Here is a 19,583-nt window from a genome sequence, read left to right as displayed (position 1 = left end):
CTTCTGACCTTCCACTTACCTTTGCACAATTATATGCTTTTTCTTTAAGTTTGATACTATCTTTAACCTTTCTAGCTAAAGGTCCCTTGGACTTTTTCTGACTCGTTGGAATGTACTCTGAAATATCCCCTTAAATGTTTGCCATTGTATCTCTATTGACCTATCCCTTAACCTAATTTGCCAATTCACTTTAGCCAGGGGGGATTCCAACAATACTTAAGAAGCTCAACACTATCCAAGACAAAACAGTCCTCTTGCTCCATCACTTAAACGTTCACTCCCTCCACAGTGGCAGCAGTATGTACCATATACATGATTCCCTGCAGCAACTTGCCAAGGTTCCTTCAACAGCACCTTTCAAGCCCGTGACCTCTACCACCTAAAAGGACAAGGGCAGCAGATGCATGGGAACACCACCACCTGCAAGTTCCCCTCCAAACCACTCATCATTCCATCACTATCACTGGATCAAAATTCCAGAATCACCTTCCTCACAGCACTGTGGGTGTACCTACAATACTGCAGCAGTTCAAGAAGGGGACTCACAACTACGTTCTCACAGGCAATTAGTGATGGACAACAAATGCTGGCCTTGCCAGTGATGTCCACATCCCATTAAAGAATATATAAAAATAATGATGACTGCCATTTGTCAGCCCAAGCCTACTGTTGTCCAGCTCCTGCTGTAACCTGGAGAGTTTTGAATTGAGCTGAGCACTGTGGAATAGTCAATAAACACACCCACTTCTGACCTTGGATTGGAGGGAGGCTTGCTGATGAAGCAGCTGAAGATTTTTTAGGTCAAAAACACTAGCCTGAGAAACTCATGCTTGCTTACCTGCTGTCTGGCCTTTGATTATGAGCACTTTCCTACGTGACAACCTCCTAAGGTTTGAGGGCAGAAAGCAAAGGGAAGGAATACAGAACAACCACGAGGTATTGTTGTACAAGATCTTAATTAAGTTACAATTTTGTATAGATTTTGAGCAATCCATTATTGAAACATTAAGGAGGTAGGAGAAAAGGACATTTTCATAGTATGACCTCCATTGTCAGACTCTTCCTACAATATGTTTGGTTGGATGCATTTATGCATATTTATATATTTCAATCATGAATTTTAAACCTCATGCAACCTGTATCTCGCTGTCTTGCCTGTCTTACCTACATATGCTTATATTGTTTGGAGTGTTGTGATAAATCTAGAAAATTTGTGCAGTACCTAAAATTGATACCAGAAAGTTTACAAAATGAATTAGAATTTCACATCTTGCTCTAACTATTTTTTAGGTTTTGTTCAATTTGAACAACATTCTGCCAAGAATCTGCTTACATATTCACGTTAATAATGGAACAGTACACGGCAAATAACAGCAATTCAACTGAACAGATAGTGGTTCAGGGACAGATTCAACAACAGGTATGAATCCAATAGGTCAAATACTTCCATTTGTGCATGTGGTTTACTGTGATTTGCATTTACAAATTGTACTCTACTGCCAGTCTTCAGGTGGTATGCAGGAATGGATAACTCACTCTTTTCCCTGTCCTTCCTCGAAATCAACTGCAAGACTAGAAATTTGCTGTATGGGCAATGCGGCCAGTTTTTTTTCCAATTCATTCATGGGATGTGGGCATCGCTGGATAGGCCAGCATTTATTGCCAATCCCTAATTGCCCTTATTCAGAGGGTATTTAAGAGTCAACCACATTGCTGTGGGTCTGGAGTCACGTGTAGGCCAGACCCACAGCAATGTAACAGCAGACTTCCTTCCCTGAAGGGCATTATATATTACAACAATTGGCAATAGTTTCTCAGTCATCATCAGACTTTTTATTCCAAATTTTTATTGAATTCAGATTTCACCATCAGCCGTGGTGGGATTCCAACCCAGGTCCCCAGAGCATCGAAAATGATATAGGTGTTGTACATGCACTGCTTCTGTGTATCAATAAGACAGCACTAATACTCTGCTTTTATCTTTTATGTTATCCCTCTCTATTGTTTATTGGTCTAGAGTCAGCCATTAATGGTCCAAGTTAGTGGTGGTCAGCTCATCACGTCAACCGGTCAGCCAATCATGGTTCAGGCAGTACCTACAGGTCAGGGACAGACAATTATGCAGGTTCCTGTCTCCGGAGGACAAGGTATACAACAGGTCAGCATATAGTTCTTTCTCATAAAAGAATCTCTTTTCTCCTCCTATTAATTCCTTTGATTTAGGGATAATAATATTTCTGTTGTATTGATCCACAACTATTGTAACAAAATAGTGTGTGGATGTACTAAACTATTCCGACTAGCTTTGATTCCTGCCCTGTGCTGAGTTGACCAATCTCAGCCAGAGATAGGTAGTGTAATTCAATTGATTTCCATACTTCTGAAAGTTTAAAATCAGCCAGGGGTCTACACTGATTACTTTCAGATGACACCTGCTGGAAAATGCACTTGTTGTAGATGTCAGGTCAGGACATCATTAGGCTCAGTAATGATGTTTGCTTGTTGAATAGCCTAACAACACTCACTGCTAACACATGAAGGATGGCCAATGAGGTACGGTCTCAGAGAAGGTTACCACTCTCTGTGCAAGCAAGAGACAGCACTTTCAAGGGAGGAATGAAGGAAATTGTTTTTAATATATATATAGGTAGAATGATGCATATAAACTGGCTTAAGTGAATTCCCAAACAGAGGCCGTTGTAATAGTTCCCTGATATGATTTTTTCCAATAGTGTTCTGTCATGTCACCTGATAGACTACATCCCCAAACGGTAACGAACCACAGTGACCTTACTTCTGGATTGCTGGATTTTCTTTGCTTAATAAATTGACATTCTATAAATTCATAATTTTGCGTCCCTGTTAACAACTTTCATTTATAATAGTATCTTTAAAGTAATAAAATGTCCCAGGATGCCTCAAAAGAGCATTACCAAACCAAATTTCACATCAAGCCATGTGAGGAGATATTTGGACAGGTGACCAAAAGCTCAGCCAAAGAGGTAGGTTTTAAGGAGCATCTTAAAGGAGGATTGACTAAGTAAAGAGGCATTTGCAGGACTTTGGGAAAAGAACAGGGGAATAGGACTGATTGGTGGCTGACAGAGAAGCAGCACAGACACAGTGGACTAATTTAGATGGAGCTAAGTATGTTTTTATTGGGCTGTTGGCTAGTTAAATTGTTTTTTTTTTCTGGGGCTTCAAAATATAAGCATAACTTTGCATATGCTGAATATTGAGAACTTCAATTTGGAACAATGTGATGATCGATGGATTGAACTGAGGTAAAGGGAATCAGTGAATAAGGCTACCTGCAGCAGTGATCTCATTGGCAACTGGAATGACCTTTTCTTGCTCCATTATAATTTATAAAAAACAATAATCACTTAAAGCAAAAGTAGCTCAGTTCATTCCGGTATCCAGTAGTGGATCCTGTTGATAATATATCCATGAGGAGTGTACCTTGTAGCTTTCTATTTGTAATAGAGTCATTGATATAATTTGCCAGACTCAAAGAACATACAGGACTTTCAGCTTGTTCTAAACCACAAGCAATTATTGCATCTTCATATAATTTGTAGTTACTAATATGGACTGTTTATGCATTCTTTTTAGATTCAGCTGGTTCAACCAAGTCAGCTCCAGCTTCAAAGTGGACAGGCTGTTCAGGTCCAGAACCAACAAGGTCAGGCGCAACAAATTATTATTCAGCAGCCTCAGGCAGCTGTAACAGCAGGACAAACACAGGTAAGTTACCTGAATACTAAAAGCGCATAGGATACATACATAAAAAGTAAACTTTTGTAGGGCTATGGAGAACAAGTGGAGTGGTGGTTATTTCAGAGAGGCAGCACAGATAGATTGGGCCGAATAGCCACCTTCTGTGCTATATGTTTCCATGATGCTATTGGGATGGGTGGGGAAGGGGATAATGCAGGAGGTATTCATATTTGGAAGGAATAGGATTGATGGTAGAAATTAAGTTTTCTCATTCCAAGATTTCTTGTGTTCGAACTCCAGATGGCATAGAATTGCCAGCTTTTGCCCAGTCCAGAATCAACAGATGATATTACTTTGGTAAAACAGGTTTGCTTATGCATACATTTTTAAAAATTGCAGCATTCAATAAAGTTCACTGTCCAGTTCAAAAGAAAGACTTGCATTTATATAAATCACAACCTCAGGAAGTCGCGAAGCACTTCATAACCAATTAAGTAATTTTTGAAGTTTAGTCACTGTTGTCATGGCAGAAAGGTGGCAGATAATTTTCCACACAGCAAGGTGCCACAAATAACAATGCAAAAATGACCAGATAATCAGTTTTAGTGATTTGGTTTTGGGGCAAACTTTGGCCATAATAGCGCCATGGGATCCCTTATGTCCAGCTGAAAGGGATGGGAGGGCCTCTGTTTAACATCGCATTTGGCAGTGCTCAAGAGTGTTGGCCTAGATTTTGTACTCAAGTCTTGGCATGGGACTTGAACCCACAACCTTCAGATCCAGAGGCGAGAGTGCTACCACTGATCCATGAATGAAACTAGATGACTGATTATCCTAGAAGTAATCCAATTTTTGTGTGTGTGTGTTTTTTTTAAATATTCGTTCATGGGATGTGGGCATCGCTTACTACGCCAACTTTTATTGTCCATCCTAAAGTGCCCTGTTCAGAGGGTATTTAAGAGTCAACCACATTGCTGTGGGTCTGGGTAAGGTTGGTAGACTGGGTAAGGATGGCAGATTTCCTTCCCTAAAGTGAACCCGGTGGGTTTTTACAATTGATGATAGTTGTCATGGTCACCATTACTGAGACTAGCTTTATATTCCAGAATTTAAATTTCAAAAAATGCTGTGGTTGGATTTGAACCTGTGTCCCCAGAGCATTACCCTGGCCTCTGGATGACAAGTCCATAATTCCTTGTACCTCATCAAATGCATAATTCCTATTTTACACAGAAGCCAAGCCTCATCGGTACCACTCCTACAACTGACTGGAGAGGTGTTTGAGTGTGGAAATTGGCAACTCGCCATTCCATTTACACTTGTCTTTTTCACCTTACACCTAGAATTACAAATCTCAGTCTATATTATGCCGCTATATTTCCATATATTAATGAATCAAACAGACTTTTATCTAATCTAAAATCATTGTTGGTGCATGTTGAAATCGATCATCTTGATTATACTGACAGCACATCCATTATGTTTTGACAGTAGTGTTATTAGCTATCGAGAGTTTTCAGCATGCACATGTAATGCTGAAACTTAATTCTGTATTAAAATATTAAAGCCACTTAAATCTTGTGAACGTTAACCCTATATGACAAAGATAAATACTTAAATCACTTTCAATCTGATTTTTGTTTTTTATGTGTTGTTTATCAGTTTCTATTGTTTTAATTCTGTATCTAAACTTTAGCCTTATTTATAATGTGCTCCTTTTTAAAAAGGGACTTAAGAATGTTAGTTACCCTTTTTATCTGAACCTTCCAAGTTCTACAGTCTATTTCAAAGGTGAGAGTTGGCCTCTTTGGCTGAAAGGTTCCAGCTTGACTCAATTGGTATCGCTCTCACCTCTGACTTAATTTATGTTTTCCGACCCTACTCTAAGTTGTAAAACAGAAAATGCTGGAAATAGTCAGAAGATCTGGCAACATCTGTGGAGAGAGAAACAGAGTTAACATTTCAATTAGTTCTGATGTCCTACTCTAGACATGTAAACATAATTTAGACTGACACTTTGTGCTGTTTTGAAGAAATGCTTCATTATGTTTCAGATGAAACATTAAACCAAGGTGCCCCCCCACCCAACCTTTACTGTTAAGTTGAATGTTAAGAACCCCATGATACTTAGGGCCAACATTCTTCCTTCAATTGGCACCACTAATAATGTAATTCATCTCACTATTGCTGGTGAGAATTAGGTACATACCAGATGGCTACTATATTTGCCTGCTGAAATATATTTGTTGCATTTACAGGACAGTCATTTGTATCTGAAACATTTTGGCCTATTTCTTAAAAATGTCATTATATAAATTACTTCTCTGAAACTAGCTCCAAAGGCCATTGTTCAACCAGTTAAGGCTTAAAACTCCAAAAATTGACATGGTCCCTTTATGAATAAAGCTAAGTTGATCTTTGCAATTTTCAATTCTCAAAATGTTTCAAACTTATGTTTTAATTGGTGCAAATAGGAGAAAGGTTACAGCCTAATAATTCCTTGTCAGAATCTAAAAACTGTTTGCTGTCCCAATCCATTTGGCCTAGATGAATGAATATCAGCAGCTTATAGTCAAGATGGATGATAAAAGTAAGATATCCTATAACTCCTCCTATTAAATGATACTTATTAGTAGCCATTCCCAGCAGCCTCTGAGAAGACCATATTAGGACCTTATCCTGAACTAGTAGTTAGAGGGAGGCATTTGTTATGGCAAGTGTAAGACAAAGCCAGAGAATAGCTGAAAAAAAATGTTGGGTTATGCATGTGAATATTTACCTAATGTCCTCAACGAGATTGAGCCAGAAGGAATTCTTTGAACTTATTTGCCAGCTTTGACCTACTGCCAGTGGCTGTACAGCACAGTGACAACATCTTCCAAATATCCATCCTACTTACCTGTTTAAAAAGATTCATTGGTCATCAACATCATTACAGCTGGCATCTACAAAGTTATAACTTAAAATTAAAATTGCTAACCAGATTAGTTCCATTGAGCTGTCTAAAATACTCTGTGTATGGCTATCTCCCTGTTACATGTTCTGTAAATTACAAGCAATGTATAAATGTCTAACTGTATTTAATTTGGAACAGTGGCAAAAAATAATATTTAATTATTTTCATAACTGAATATGGTCAACAGCAAATAGTGCAAGGACAGCAGGTGGCACAGACTGCAGAGGGGCAGACAATTGTGTATCAACCAGTTAATGCAGACGGCACCATACTCCAGCAAGGTAATCAGCAAGTTTGTTGGAATTCATTTTTTGGCATTGATCAAATGATAAAAGCAAACAGTAGTGACTCAATCAGATGATTTCCCCTCTTCTTTCCTACTGTCACTGTAGAATTTCTGATGGGTCTCTTGGCCACATTTCTATGAATAACTGTTCATTATTTGAATTTTGTGTATTTTCCCTATGAATGTGTTATGAGCTGCTAATGTAAGTTAAATTTAGTTTCTGATCCCTTCTGATAGGGTGAGCAATCATTAACAGTGCACTTACTCTGGCTCAAAACTGATGTGACTTGTGTGTGACTGCTCAATGGGTTAGTTGTTTGACTTGTGCTTTGAAAACTAAATGCAATGTATGGCTAGTGTACAGAGGAGCCTACTTTTGTGGTAAAACCAAGTTGCTAATGGATGCATTGGTGATCACTTTTCTACAATTTAGTAAAGTACACCATGCAACTCATAACAGTGTCAACCTTGAGACAACTAGTGTTGCCACTTTTCCCAAGTCCAACACTAAACAGAGAGCAGGGGAAGAATGTGGTCATAGCTTGAGATTTGATGTCTTCTTTGCTGATGGTGAGAATTGTTTGATGGTCATAATAATGGTCAAGTATTGCAAAGCAAGTAGAAAAAGTGGACTTTTTAATTTAAAAAATCAGACTTGAATGTCTTCAAGAAAAACAAGAGCTGGTTATGCATTTTTGAAAAGAGGGAATAATAAAATTAAAAGGTATGAAGGATAAAAGGGTTAAATGTGATATTTCCTGCTCTTTCAAGGAGCATCTTCAAAAGTAACAAAATTTACTGAGGTAAGCTATTAGCAGCAATAAATGTATGAAATTGCACATTAGGAAAACAATTACAGACGCTTATCGTAAGTCAATTTTTGGAATTGATAATTAAGTTATCGTTAGACTGGAATTTCCTGATCTTTCACAGTTTTCACTCCAATTTATATTTCTTCAATTGAATGCAATGGCCATGTGGCACCCTTATTTTTCATATCATTTCTGTTCAGCAAACCAAATCTCCAGAGGTTGTCCAGTCTCAACACATCCATATGGGCCGGAATAGGTTTGCTGTTACTAAGAGTAGGAAATGCAGGATGCAATAGATATTGTAAAATATAATTTTCACAAAAGTCCTATCAATAGTGCTGCCCACCATATAGATGCAAGAACTATTCTTCATCATCATCAGTATTGTCCACAAATGACCTGGTTTTCTGCAGCAGCTTGATGTTGATTGAAAAGGCAAGCTCTTTTTGCATGATGCAGCTCCACTTCAACTGTGCCTCTTCCTGCATCTTGTGTTGTAGGATTTCCTGGGTACAGCAATTACAGGAAAGTTGGTTAGGGAGGAATATATGCACAAATGGAGCCTGTCTGATATTCACTGTTTCCAGACGCTCCAACAGCCCCAAGCGTAGGAACAAGAAAACCTGCTTCATTATTCTTACATCAATGCATGCACTAACGGACCTGTGTTTGTTTGCATAAGGGCCTCGTGTTATTAGCACCTAGCAGAGTTTGCTTGTTTTGTATGTTTCTAAATCATGTATTGAAAATGTGTTACAATAATGAGGCCACCCTTGCAACTGTGGGTGTCTCAATCCAAGGTCTCTGTAGTTCTGCTAGTGTGAAATGCTGATTTGAGGCAGGGTATTTCCCTACATTGTGGTGGAGAGGAGAATTGAAGGACAAACCTACCCCATGTACTGGCACAGCTCTTGGCAGCTGGCTCCAGAAAAATATAGCTGGTGAGCAAAGGTGATTAAAAATAAAAAGTCAGAGGTAGGAATAGGAGAGAGAAAGTCAGCTTTGTTGTCGTAGCCTTCTTGGACCATGCTACTACATTCACAGCCAGCACTACAGGGTACAAGGATTTGTGCAGTATTATCTACTGGGAGGCATAGCATTTTGCTGTTTCTCCAGTTCTCATTAGGAGGAGTTTCAACATTTAATTGAAATTTTAAAAGTTTAAGCAAAAGATGAAGTGGTCAGCATTGACATTTACTGCAGAATATTTAAATGAGTTATATGCATTATTCAGAGATGCCATTTTGGTATTGGCTAAATATATCTAAGTAAGAACTACTGTGCTCAGTGAAAGCAACCATGAATCAAGCTTCCTGCATCAAGCCAGTACTTACTTTCCATTATATATAAATGGTATCAACATTTAGATTAGAAAGCAAAAATCACTCCATTACAAATAGGCCTATTAATTTTAACTTCATAAATGCCAGAGATAAAAAAAAGTGTTTATTTTAATTTGCTTTAAATTTCAACAAAAATCTATCACTTACTGTCCCTTTCCCCAGCCCTTCTTTGGGTCATATTTCTTTTATGGTCAGTAAGGCAAGCAGCCTTTTCACAGATCTCTGTTATACTTTTTTGAGTCAAATGGACTGCATGTCATCAAGGTAACATAACCTGTGATTTGTTTTTTCTTACTTTCCTTTTCTGGAAAAGCATCTAGCTTCATTTCACTGCTGTGGTCCCGTAGCATCACTGAGATTGGGAGCTCGCTCCATGTTTGATCATAAAATTTAACCCCAAAATATTGCTATACTCACACTATATCATAAATGTCTCCAAACTCTGCACAAAGCACACATGAGGTAGTACATTAAGATAAAAGCAAAAAACTGCGGATGCTGGAAATCCAAAACAAAAATAAAAATACCTGGAAAAACTCAGCAGATCTGACAGCATCTGCAGAGAGGAACACAGTTAACGTTTCGACTCTGTATGACTCTTCAACAGAACTAAGGAAAAATAGAAGAGAGGTGAAATATAAGCTGGTTTATGGGGGGGTGGGACAAGTAAAGCTGGACAGAGGGCCATTGATAGGTGGAGATTGCCAAAAGATGTCATAAACAAAAGGACAAAGAGATGATGACGGTGGTGATATTAGCTAAGAAATGTGCTAATAGGTGACATTAAGGGTAGAAAGCAGGACGAGCAAGGTACAGATAGCCCTAGTGGGGGTCGGGTGGGGGGAAGGGAAGGGATCGAAATAGGCTAAAAGGTAGAGATAAAACAATGGATGGAAATACATTTTAAAATAATGGAAATAGGTGGGAAAAGAAAAATATATATAAATTATTGGAAAAAAAGGGGATCGGAAGCGGGGTGGGGATGGAGGAGAGAGTTCATGATCTAAAATTGTTGAACTCAATATTCAGTCCAGAAGGCTGTAAAGTGCCTATTCGGAAGATGAGGTGCTGTTCCTCCAGTTTGCGTTGAGCTTCACTGGAACATTGCAGCAGGCCAAGGACGGACATGTGGGCATGAGAGCAGGGTTGAGTGTTGAAATGGCAAGCGACAGGGAGGTCTGGGTCGTGCTTGCGGACAGACCAAAGGTGTTCCGCAAAGCAGTCACCCAGTCTGCGTTTGGTCTCTCCAATGTAGAGGAAACTGCATTGGGAGCAGCGAATGCAGTAGACTAAATTGAGGGAAGTGCAAGTGAAATGCTGCTTCACTTGAAAGGAGTGTTTGAGCCCTTGGACGGTGAGGAGAGGGGAAATAAAGGGGCAGGTGTTACACCACCTGCTGTTGCATGGGAAGGTGCCGTTGGAGGGGGTTGAGGTGCAGGGGGTGATGGAAGAGTGGACCAGGGTGTCCCAGAGGGAACGATCCCTGCGGAATGCCACTGGGGGGGTGAAGGGAAGATGTGTTTGGTGGTGGATCATGCTGGAGATGGCGGAGGATGCTCCTTTGAATGTGGAGGCTGATGGGGTGATAAGTGAGGACAAGGGGGACCCTATCATGTTTTTGGGAGGGAGAGGAAGGTGTGACGGTGGATGCGTGGGAGATGGGCCGGACACGGTTGAGGGCCCTGTCAACCACCGTGGGTGGAAAACCTCGGTTAAGGAAGAAGGAAGACATGTCAGAGGAACTGTTTTTGAAAGTGGCAGTGACATTGTTCACAACAGGATTAAAGCATATTAGCGAAATATTTGAAAATCTGGACCATTTTAATTTGCAATGATCTCTGCTTTGCATTACTTTTAGACCAGTTTTATTTTTTTTAAATTACAATGTTCTGAGCAAGGGGTTGTTTTGCTTTGCTTTTAATTTTATTATTTTTACTCAAGTTTTTAAAGGTTATATTTAATATTTTCCTGAAAAGTGAAGGGATTAATCTTGTTCCTTTCATTTTTCTTTTTCCCTCTGTTCTCTCTTACATCTCTCTGTCTCAAACCTATTCTCTGTTTGCACTCTTCCCTCTTTTTTGTTTGTCTCCTTTTTGTCTTGTCTTTCCCCTCTTTGTGTTACGTGCTAAAGTTGCAGTCCCTGTTACAGGCATGATCACGATTCCTGCTGCCAGCCTTGCTGGGGCCCAAATTGTCCAGACGGGAGCCAGCACAAGCACCACAAATAGCAGCCAAGGCACTGTAACGGTAACACTACCAGTTGCCGGAAGTATGGTCAATGCAGGCGGTATGGTGATGGTAAGTCTAGTTTTGAGCAATCTTGTGTATAGATTACAGTTTAACCATTTACAGAATATTTATTCCTCAAATCATAGCAAGGCCGTTTAAGATCGCAAAGAGGGGATTTCACCCTTGAGACAAATACATTTTGAATCACTGGTTATCTGTCTAACTTGTGTGATAAAGATGTATTGAGTTGTAAGATGGGAAGATGTAAGTTCTTTTCTGTGGTTCTCTTCTCTGATCCAACCATTAGTCAACCTGATTAGGCAGTGTGCTAAGCAAAAAAAAAGTGATACATCAGGTGAAGACATGAGGGAATCTCAGCCATGCTACATTTTTTTAAATTCACTTACAGGATGTGGGCTTCGCTGGCTGGGCCAGCATTTATTGCCCATCCCTAGTTGCTCTTTAGAAGGTGGTGGTGAGCTGCCTTCTTGAACTGCTGCAGTCCATGATATAGGTACACCCACAGTGCTGTTAGGGAAGGAGTTCCAGGATTTTGACGCTGTGACAGTGAAGGAACGGCGATATATTTCCAAGTCAGGATGGTGAGGGACTTGGAAAGGAACTCCTAGGTGGCGGTGTGCCCATGCATCTGTTGCCCTTGTCCTCCTAGATGGTAGTGGTCGTGAGTTTGGAAGGTGCTGTCTAAGGAGCCTTGGTGAATCCCCAATGCATCTTATAGATGGTACACACTGCTGCTACTGTGCGTCGGTGATGGAGGGAGTGAACATTTGTGAATGGGGTGCCAATCAAGCGGGCTGCTTTGTCCTGGATGGTGTCAAGCTTCTTGAGTGTTGTGGGAGCTACACTTATCCAGGCAAGTGGGGAGTATTCCGTCACACTCCTGGCTTGTGCCTTGTAGATGGTGGAGAGGCTTTCTGGAGCCAGGAGGTGAGTTGCTCATCGCAGGATTCCTACACTCTGACCTGCTCTTGTAGCCATAGTATATATATGGCTAGTCCAGTTCAGTTTCTGGTCAATGGTAAACCCAGGAAGTTGATAGTGGGGGATTCAGTGCTGATAATGCCAATTGAATATCCAGGGACGATGGGTAGATTCTCTTGTTGGAGATGGTCATTGCCTGACACTTGTGTGATGCAAATGTTACTTGCCACTTGTCAGCCCAAACCTGGATATTGTCCTGGTCTTGCTGCATTTGGACATGGACTGCTTCAGTATCTGAGGAGTCGCGAATGATGCTGAACATTGTGCAATCATCAGCAAACATCCCCACTTCTGACCACATGATGAAGCAGTGGAAGATGGTTGGGCTGAGGACACTACCGTGAGGAACTCTTGCAGTGATGTCCTGGAGCTGAGATGACTGACGTCCAACAACCACAACCATCTTCCTTTGTGCTAGGTATGACTTCAACCAGTGGAGAGTTTTTCCCCGACTCCCATTGACTCCAGTTTTGTTAGGGTTCCTTGATGCCACACTCGGTCAAATGTGACCTTGATGGCAAGGGCAGTCACTCTCAGCTCACCTCTGGAGTTCAGCTCTTTTTCCCATGTTTGAACCAAGGCTGTAATGAGAACAGGAGCTGCGTGGCCCTGGCGGAACCCAAATTGAGCGTCAGTGAGCAGGTTATTGTTAAGCAAGTGCTACTTGAAAGCACTGTTGATGACCCCTTCCATGACTTTACTGATGATCGATAATAGACTGATGGGGCAGTAATTGGCTGGGTTGGATTTGTCCTGCTTTATGTGTACAGGACATACCTGGGCAGTTTTCCACATAGCCGGTTAGATGCCAGTGTTGTAGCTGTACTGGAACAGCTTGGCTAGGGGCGCGGCAAGTTCTGGAGCACAAGTCTTCAGTACTATTGCCAGAATGTTGTCAGGGCCCATTGCCTTTGCAGTATCCAGTGCCTTCAGCCGTTTCGTGATATCACGTGGAGTGAATCGAATTGGCTGAAGACTGGCATCTGTGATTCTAGGGACCCCTGGATGAGGCCGAGATGGATCATCCACTTGGTACTTCCGGCTGAAGATTGTGGCAAATGCTTCAGCCTTATCTTTTGCATGATGTTCTGGGCTCCTCCATCATTGAGGATGGGGATATTTGTGGAGCCTTCTCCTCCAGTGAGTTGTTTAATTGTCCACCACCATTCACGACTGAATGTGGCAGGACTGCAGAGCTTAGATCTGATCCATTAGTTCTGTGATTGCTTAGCTCTGTCTATCACTTGCTGCTTATGCTGTTTTGCACGCAAGTAGTCCTGTGTTATACCTCGTTATACCTAAAAACACCTCGTTTTTAGGTATGCCTGGTGCTGCTCCTGGCATGCCCTCCTGCACTCTTAATTGAACCAGGATTGATCCCTTGGCTTGATGGTTATGGTAGGGTGGGGGATATGCCAGGCCAAGAGTTTACAGATTGTGTTTGAGTACAATTCTGCTGCTGCTGATGGCCCAACATGCCTCGTGGGTGCCCAGCCTCGAGTTGCTAGATCCGTTCGAAATCTATCCCATTTAGCGCGGCGGTAGTGCCACACAACGCAATGGAGGGTATCCTCAATGTGAAGGTGGGACTTCATCTCCAAAGTGACTGTGCGGTGGTCACTCCTACTGATACTGTCATGGATATATGGCAGGCAGGTTGGTGAGGAAGAGGTCAAGGATGTTTGTCCCTCTTGTCAGTTCCCTCACTACCTGCCCATAGACCTAGTCTAGCAGCTATGTCCTTTAGGTCTAAGTCGGCTCGGTCAGTAGTGGTGCTACCGAGCCACTCTTGGTGATGGACATTGAAGTCCCCCGCCCAGAGTACATTCTGCGCCTTTGCCAGCCTTAGTGCTTCCTCCAAGTAGTGTTCAACATGGAGGAGCATTGATTCTTCAGCTGAGGGAGGGCCCTATGTGGTAATCAGCAGGAGGTTGCCCACATTTAACCTGATGCCATGAGACTTCATGGGGTCCAGAGTCGATGTTGAGGACTCCCAGGGCAACTCTCTCCCGACTGTATTCCACTGTACCAGCACCCATGCTGGGTCTGTCCTGCCAGTTGGACAGGACATACCCAGGGATGGTGATGATAATGTCTGGGACATTATCTGTAAGATATGATTCGGTGAGGATGACTACGTCAGGCTGTTGCTTGACTAGTCTGTGAGACAATTTTCCCAATTTTGGCACTAGCCCCCAGATGTTAGTAAGGAGGACTTTGCAAGGTCGACAGGGCTGAGCTTGCCATTGTCGTTTCTGGTGCTTAGGTCGATGACGTGTGGTCCATCTGGTTTTATCCATTTTTTTGAGACTTTGTAGCTGTTTGATACAACTGAATGGTTTTCTAGGCCATTCCAGAGGGCATTTAAGAGTCAACCACATTGCTGTGGGTCTGGAGTTACATGTAGGCCAGACCAGGTAAGGTCGACAGATTTCCTTCCCTCAAGGGCATTAATGAACCAGATGGGCTTTTACAACAATTGACAATGGTTTCATGTTCATCATTTAGAATTGTAGTTCCAGATTTTTATTGAATTCAAATACCATCATCTGCCGTGGTGGGATTTGAACGCGGGTCCCCAGAGCATTACCATGGGGACCTGGGTAATCTCTGGATTACTAGTCCAGCGACAACACCACCACGCAATCGCCTCACCATGTGCTGGTTTTCCTATTTGCCTTAAAGTAAAGCAGACCAGTTGTGTGTTGAGGCAGGTTGCCCACCTGCCCATTCCTTTATTTTTCTTTTTTCTATTTATGAGTAGAGTGAGAAATGTAAATAGCCACAAAATCATTAATGTAATCTCTATGAATATTTATCTCATTATATTGTTGTGATTGTTCCTTGTGTCCTAACCCCTCTCCATTGTCTCTGGGCACTGTCCATGAAGATGAACAATCTGCTCGTAAGCTACTGCCGTCACACTCTTGAACAAGCGATTTAAGGCATGAGAGTGATGCAGAGTGATTTATCTTTAATATTCCATAACCCCAATGAACCATTGCCAGAGAATCTCCAACAGCTGGTTGATATTTTGCCTTGCTGGCATAAATCTGCATTTTATCATTCCATATGCTCTACTAAAAAGCTGCTTGCTATAGCTTTTATTTTACTGAGGAAATGGTACTGCATTTCCTATAGAATTGACAGGAACATGTCTTGTTTGTGTCACCTAAGCTGTGGTAAGCAGCAAGTTTGAGGTTTGCTGGTTTTCATAGGATACACTAAAGTACAAAATCATGATGGATGTACAATATATATATGTTGCAAAATTAACAATCTATACTGGAGAGTAAGCTACCTGATTAATTTTTCCAATGGCTTTTTTTATGATAACTCATGCAGATGGTACCAGGGGCTAGTACAGTTCCAGCTATGCAGAGAATCCCCTTGCCAGGTGCAGAGCTACTTGAAGAAGAACCGTTATATGTAAACGCCAAACAGTATCACCGAATCTTAAAAAGGCGACAAGCAAGAGCCAAGCTAGAGGCAGAAGGTCGGATCCCAAAAGAAAGGAGGGTAAGTAAAATAGCATGAAGTAGGTCTGCCTCCCTGAGATGAATAAAATTTTACCGACCACAGACAAATGTTTTTAATTAAATGATCTTTTGTGGTGGCTAAACTATATTCCCATATTTTTACTAGTGTTTGTTCTGGTAATAAAATTTTAATAACAATATTTTGGAAGACTGGGAAAAAATAGCACATTGGCTTTATTTCCTTCCATTGTATGCCTAGATTACTAACCCGTATCTCATTGCAACTAGAATCTATATATGTTTGCTTGAAAAATATCATCAACTGTTCATATTTTTATTTCATTTACAGTCTGAATGTCAGTTCTGTTGCATGAGCAGTGAAATCTCCTCAGCTCTTTAGAATCATCCAAAAACAACACCATGTTTTAATCCTACATATTCTGACCACTTAAAAGGTTACCCAGCGCTATACTGTAGTAGAGAGTGTTCAATAGGTGGATATCCACTAACCGAATCAGGCAGCAGAAGACATTCTGTGAATCACAACTGATTTTTTGTTAAACTATAGTTCAATATAAATATCATTTACCTCTCTTCCCTTCTAGACCCTTTCCCTGTCCAGAAGCAAAACCCCTGTACTGGGGAAAAACCCAACTTTTAAGTACAGGCTTCAATGAGCATCACCTGCTCTCAATTCACTCTGAAGCTTGTCCTGGTTTACTCTTAAAGGAACCTGAATTTCTAACATTGGCAGAGAGAAATAAGTTAATTTTATGTCAAATTGAGAGCACAGATTCAGGCCATTTAGCCCAACTGATATATGCTGCCATTTGTGTCCCACATGGACCTCCTCTCATCTGACCCAAGCCTCCTCCTATTTGGGAGCATTCTCTCCATCCTGCTGCCAAATGGAGCTACTTTTGGTGTTGTAGAGCAAAGATGCACTTTGCACTACTTTTCATTAAGAGAAACGAGCAAGTACAACAAAGATCATGTTTATTATGAGTAATATATAAAAACAAGGCAGTGATACAAAACAAATTAGGAAACAGTAAATAGCATAAAAGCACTTGGGGAAATAACATACATAAGGATACACAGTCTCAAACTCAACACCACATACACAGGACAGAATTCGCCTAGAGGACATCTGTCCCAGAAGAGTTTAAACTTATCCCATATTAGGCCAGATATTTTAAGACAAAATTAAATCAGAAAATGCTGGAAAAATTCAGCAGGTCTGACGGCATCCGGGGAGAGAGAAACAGAGTTAGCGTTTGTGCTTCTCTCTCCCAGATGCTGTCAGGCCTGCTGAGTTTTTCCAGCTTTTCTGTTTTTATTCCAGATTTCCAGTATCTGCAGTATTTTACTTTTCTCTTAGATTTTTTTAAATGTCCCCTTCCTGTTAAATATGCATTACTCCAAATGACAGCTCACACTAAAGTTGGAAATGTGGGAAGGGTGCAGTTAAAGAGTGACTGGAAGTTAATCTTTTCTTCTTTATCCAAAAGCTTGGTCTCTGCTCTTAGGGAAGATGATTCTAGCCCTATACTCATTCCTTTAACTTGGTAAACTTAGCAAGCAACTTGCTATGAGACAGAGACAGGGCTCTGCATTGGCACAGTATAGGCTGCCTGTTTTGGTCACTGGGGGTTGGTTAGCTCAGTTAGCTAGATGGTAAGACTGTGGTGCTGAATTACGCCAGTGGCACGAGTTCATTATCTGTACCGGCTGGTTCATTGATGCCTGCCTCCTTGCCTTGCCCCATGCTTGATGCGGAGTAATGCCCCACATGCTATTTAACTTGTACCTCTCTAACAGAGAAGAGATGCCTATGGTCCCTCGCGGACTATGGCTAATTATCTGTCTTTGCCATACCCAGATCTCACCCAACCAGCCCATAATACTTCAACAATTTTAAAAATATTAAATAGCAAACTGTGAAAGTAATAAGGCTAACTTTAGGGAAATGTGTTTTATAATATTTGGAAAGGGAACTTCATATGAATGACATGACCATCTCTTAAAGGGGTGATGCCCAAATGTTTTTTCTGTCTTGGGAACCTAGGCCCAGTCATGGTATGTGAAAACAACCTGCAAAATAGGTAATCTGACTTCTGTCTGCTGGTGTTAAATAGGCTGTTCTTATGAGTTAAAATGTTGTCTTATTATAACCATTCATTTATTGTTGTAACCGTGTAGCTTTTATTTTACAGAAATACCTCCATGAGTCACGTCACCGCCACGCAATGCAGCGAAAGCGTGGAGAAGGCGGGCGTTTTTTTTCTCCCAAGGAGGGTGATGAGATTGTAAGTTCTGTTTATCTGGATATAAATGTTATGAAAGAAAGGTTTATACTGTCCGGCAATGGCTCTCAAACTTCCACTGGCCCACCTAATAAAAAGATTCAGAAAGCTTGTACTTCCTCACTATCTATGCATATTGGTGTTGGTAATAAAATTTAAAAGATATTTACTCCTTATGTGACTTTGATCACTTCAGATAGTGTACATGCTATGTGATTTATAGTAATTTCTACAGTTCCCAAATAGTAAATTAAACTCCAAGCCTTGACAAAGCTTTCTAGATGATGTGTTGTGCGCTCTTTATTCTTTTACTTACTTTTGCATGAAATAACCCAATGCCAACCAGCATAAAAATAAACTTTTATTTGGAATGTTTAAACTGTATTTATTGAGAATGGACCATGTTTCATCCTACAATTTGAGAATCATTGCTACAAAGGATGAACTGATCATTTAGCTCTTACAAAGGGACATTATGGATTGATGTAATGAAGATACCATTGCCCATGTACATTGCAGCAGCTCTGTCTGTGGTGCCGAGTGCATAATCGTTTGAATAGCCCCTTCTCTGTAGCTTATCAGACCTTTAGCGCAGTGCTATATTTAACAGATTCTGTATAAATCAGTAAAAGATCATTCCTGTGTAGGTAATGATAACCCACTCATTGATCGCTACTGTTATTAAGTGTTAAAAGCAGAGTGGTTTGTTATAAACAGGCACTGGCACCAAATTATTCAGTGAAATATTATTTAAAAATCTACATTTTAAAGAACGAGTCTCATTATCAAGAGCCTCAATAAAAATGAGTCTGTAGAAAATTTATATCAACCTCGTTTCCCTTTGGCTTTTACCATTTATGATACGTATTTTATGTAAACTGTGAAAGCAGAAGATAGTTCCTGGGGTGGTTGCGGGGTGCTGGTTTGAAGATATTGCTAATCCCACCACTGAAGGAATTGAATTCACATTCAGCCAACCCTGGATTATCATAGAATAATTATTTCAGTTGACATTAGTACAACTCCATCAACTGCTGGCTTCAGTACCCCTTAAAGAAGGTACCCCAAAGGTGCCACCCAGGCTTGTTAGTTAAATCACACCAGCAAATCTGCAATGGTGTGCTGACATTAAACCAGGTGATAGGCTGAAACAAAAAAAGGTTATATCACCTGTAAGTAGAAGTAGGTATGTCGTGGGTTAATTTATTTATAGGGTTAGCAAGTGTTTGTAAATACCCTGCTTCTCCCCAGTCAGAAAAATATTGTAACGTGACATTTGTGATACCTCGTGTGCAACACTTTTGAAAAGTTTTTTTTGTTCAAAAATGATCAAGGTGTGGAGCAGGATAGTGCATCAAACAGCTTTTCAAATCAATCATAATTCTTTGTGTCTTGCAGTGGTGATGTATTCTAAAATTTTGATCCAGGCTTACTTTGAAAAGCTGCAATG

General features: G+C 40.7%; 1 protein-coding gene across 7 annotated transcripts in view; it reads left to right on the top strand.

Moving 5' to 3' along the window:
- The window catches only part of LOC144683410 (nuclear transcription factor Y subunit alpha-like), a 65,191-nt gene that overhangs the window by 31,827 nt on the left and 13,781 nt on the right, over positions 1-19,583 (top strand). For 4 of the 7 annotated variants that reach the window (XR_013577247.1, XR_013577248.1, XM_078546396.1 and 1 more), the window contains exons 2-8: positions 1,291-1,420; positions 2,018-2,158; positions 3,616-3,747; positions 6,864-6,957; positions 11,249-11,415; positions 15,694-15,867; positions 18,044-18,136. Coding sequence is in view for 3 of the 7 variants with exons in the window: in XM_078546396.1 (XP_078402522.1) it covers positions 1,349-1,420; positions 2,018-2,158; positions 3,616-3,747; positions 6,864-6,957; positions 11,249-11,415; positions 15,694-15,867; positions 18,044-18,136 (873 nt within the window). In the remaining 4 variants the exon portion in view is untranslated. The remainder of the gene's footprint in view (positions 1-1,290; positions 1,421-2,017; positions 2,159-3,615; positions 3,748-6,863; positions 6,958-11,248; positions 11,416-15,693; positions 15,868-18,043; positions 18,137-19,583) is intronic. The other 3 variants (XR_013577249.1, XM_078546397.1, XR_013577250.1) reach the window with 2 other exon arrangements.

The sequence above is a fragment of the Cetorhinus maximus genome, chromosome 8 (assembly GCF_964194155.1).
Source record: "Cetorhinus maximus chromosome 8, sCetMax3.hap1.1, whole genome shotgun sequence".
In the NCBI taxonomy this organism is placed as follows: domain Eukaryota; kingdom Metazoa; phylum Chordata; class Chondrichthyes; order Lamniformes; family Cetorhinidae; genus Cetorhinus; species Cetorhinus maximus.
The sequence above is the reverse complement of the archived record's forward strand: the minus strand, read 5'-3'. Positions and strand labels throughout refer to the sequence as shown.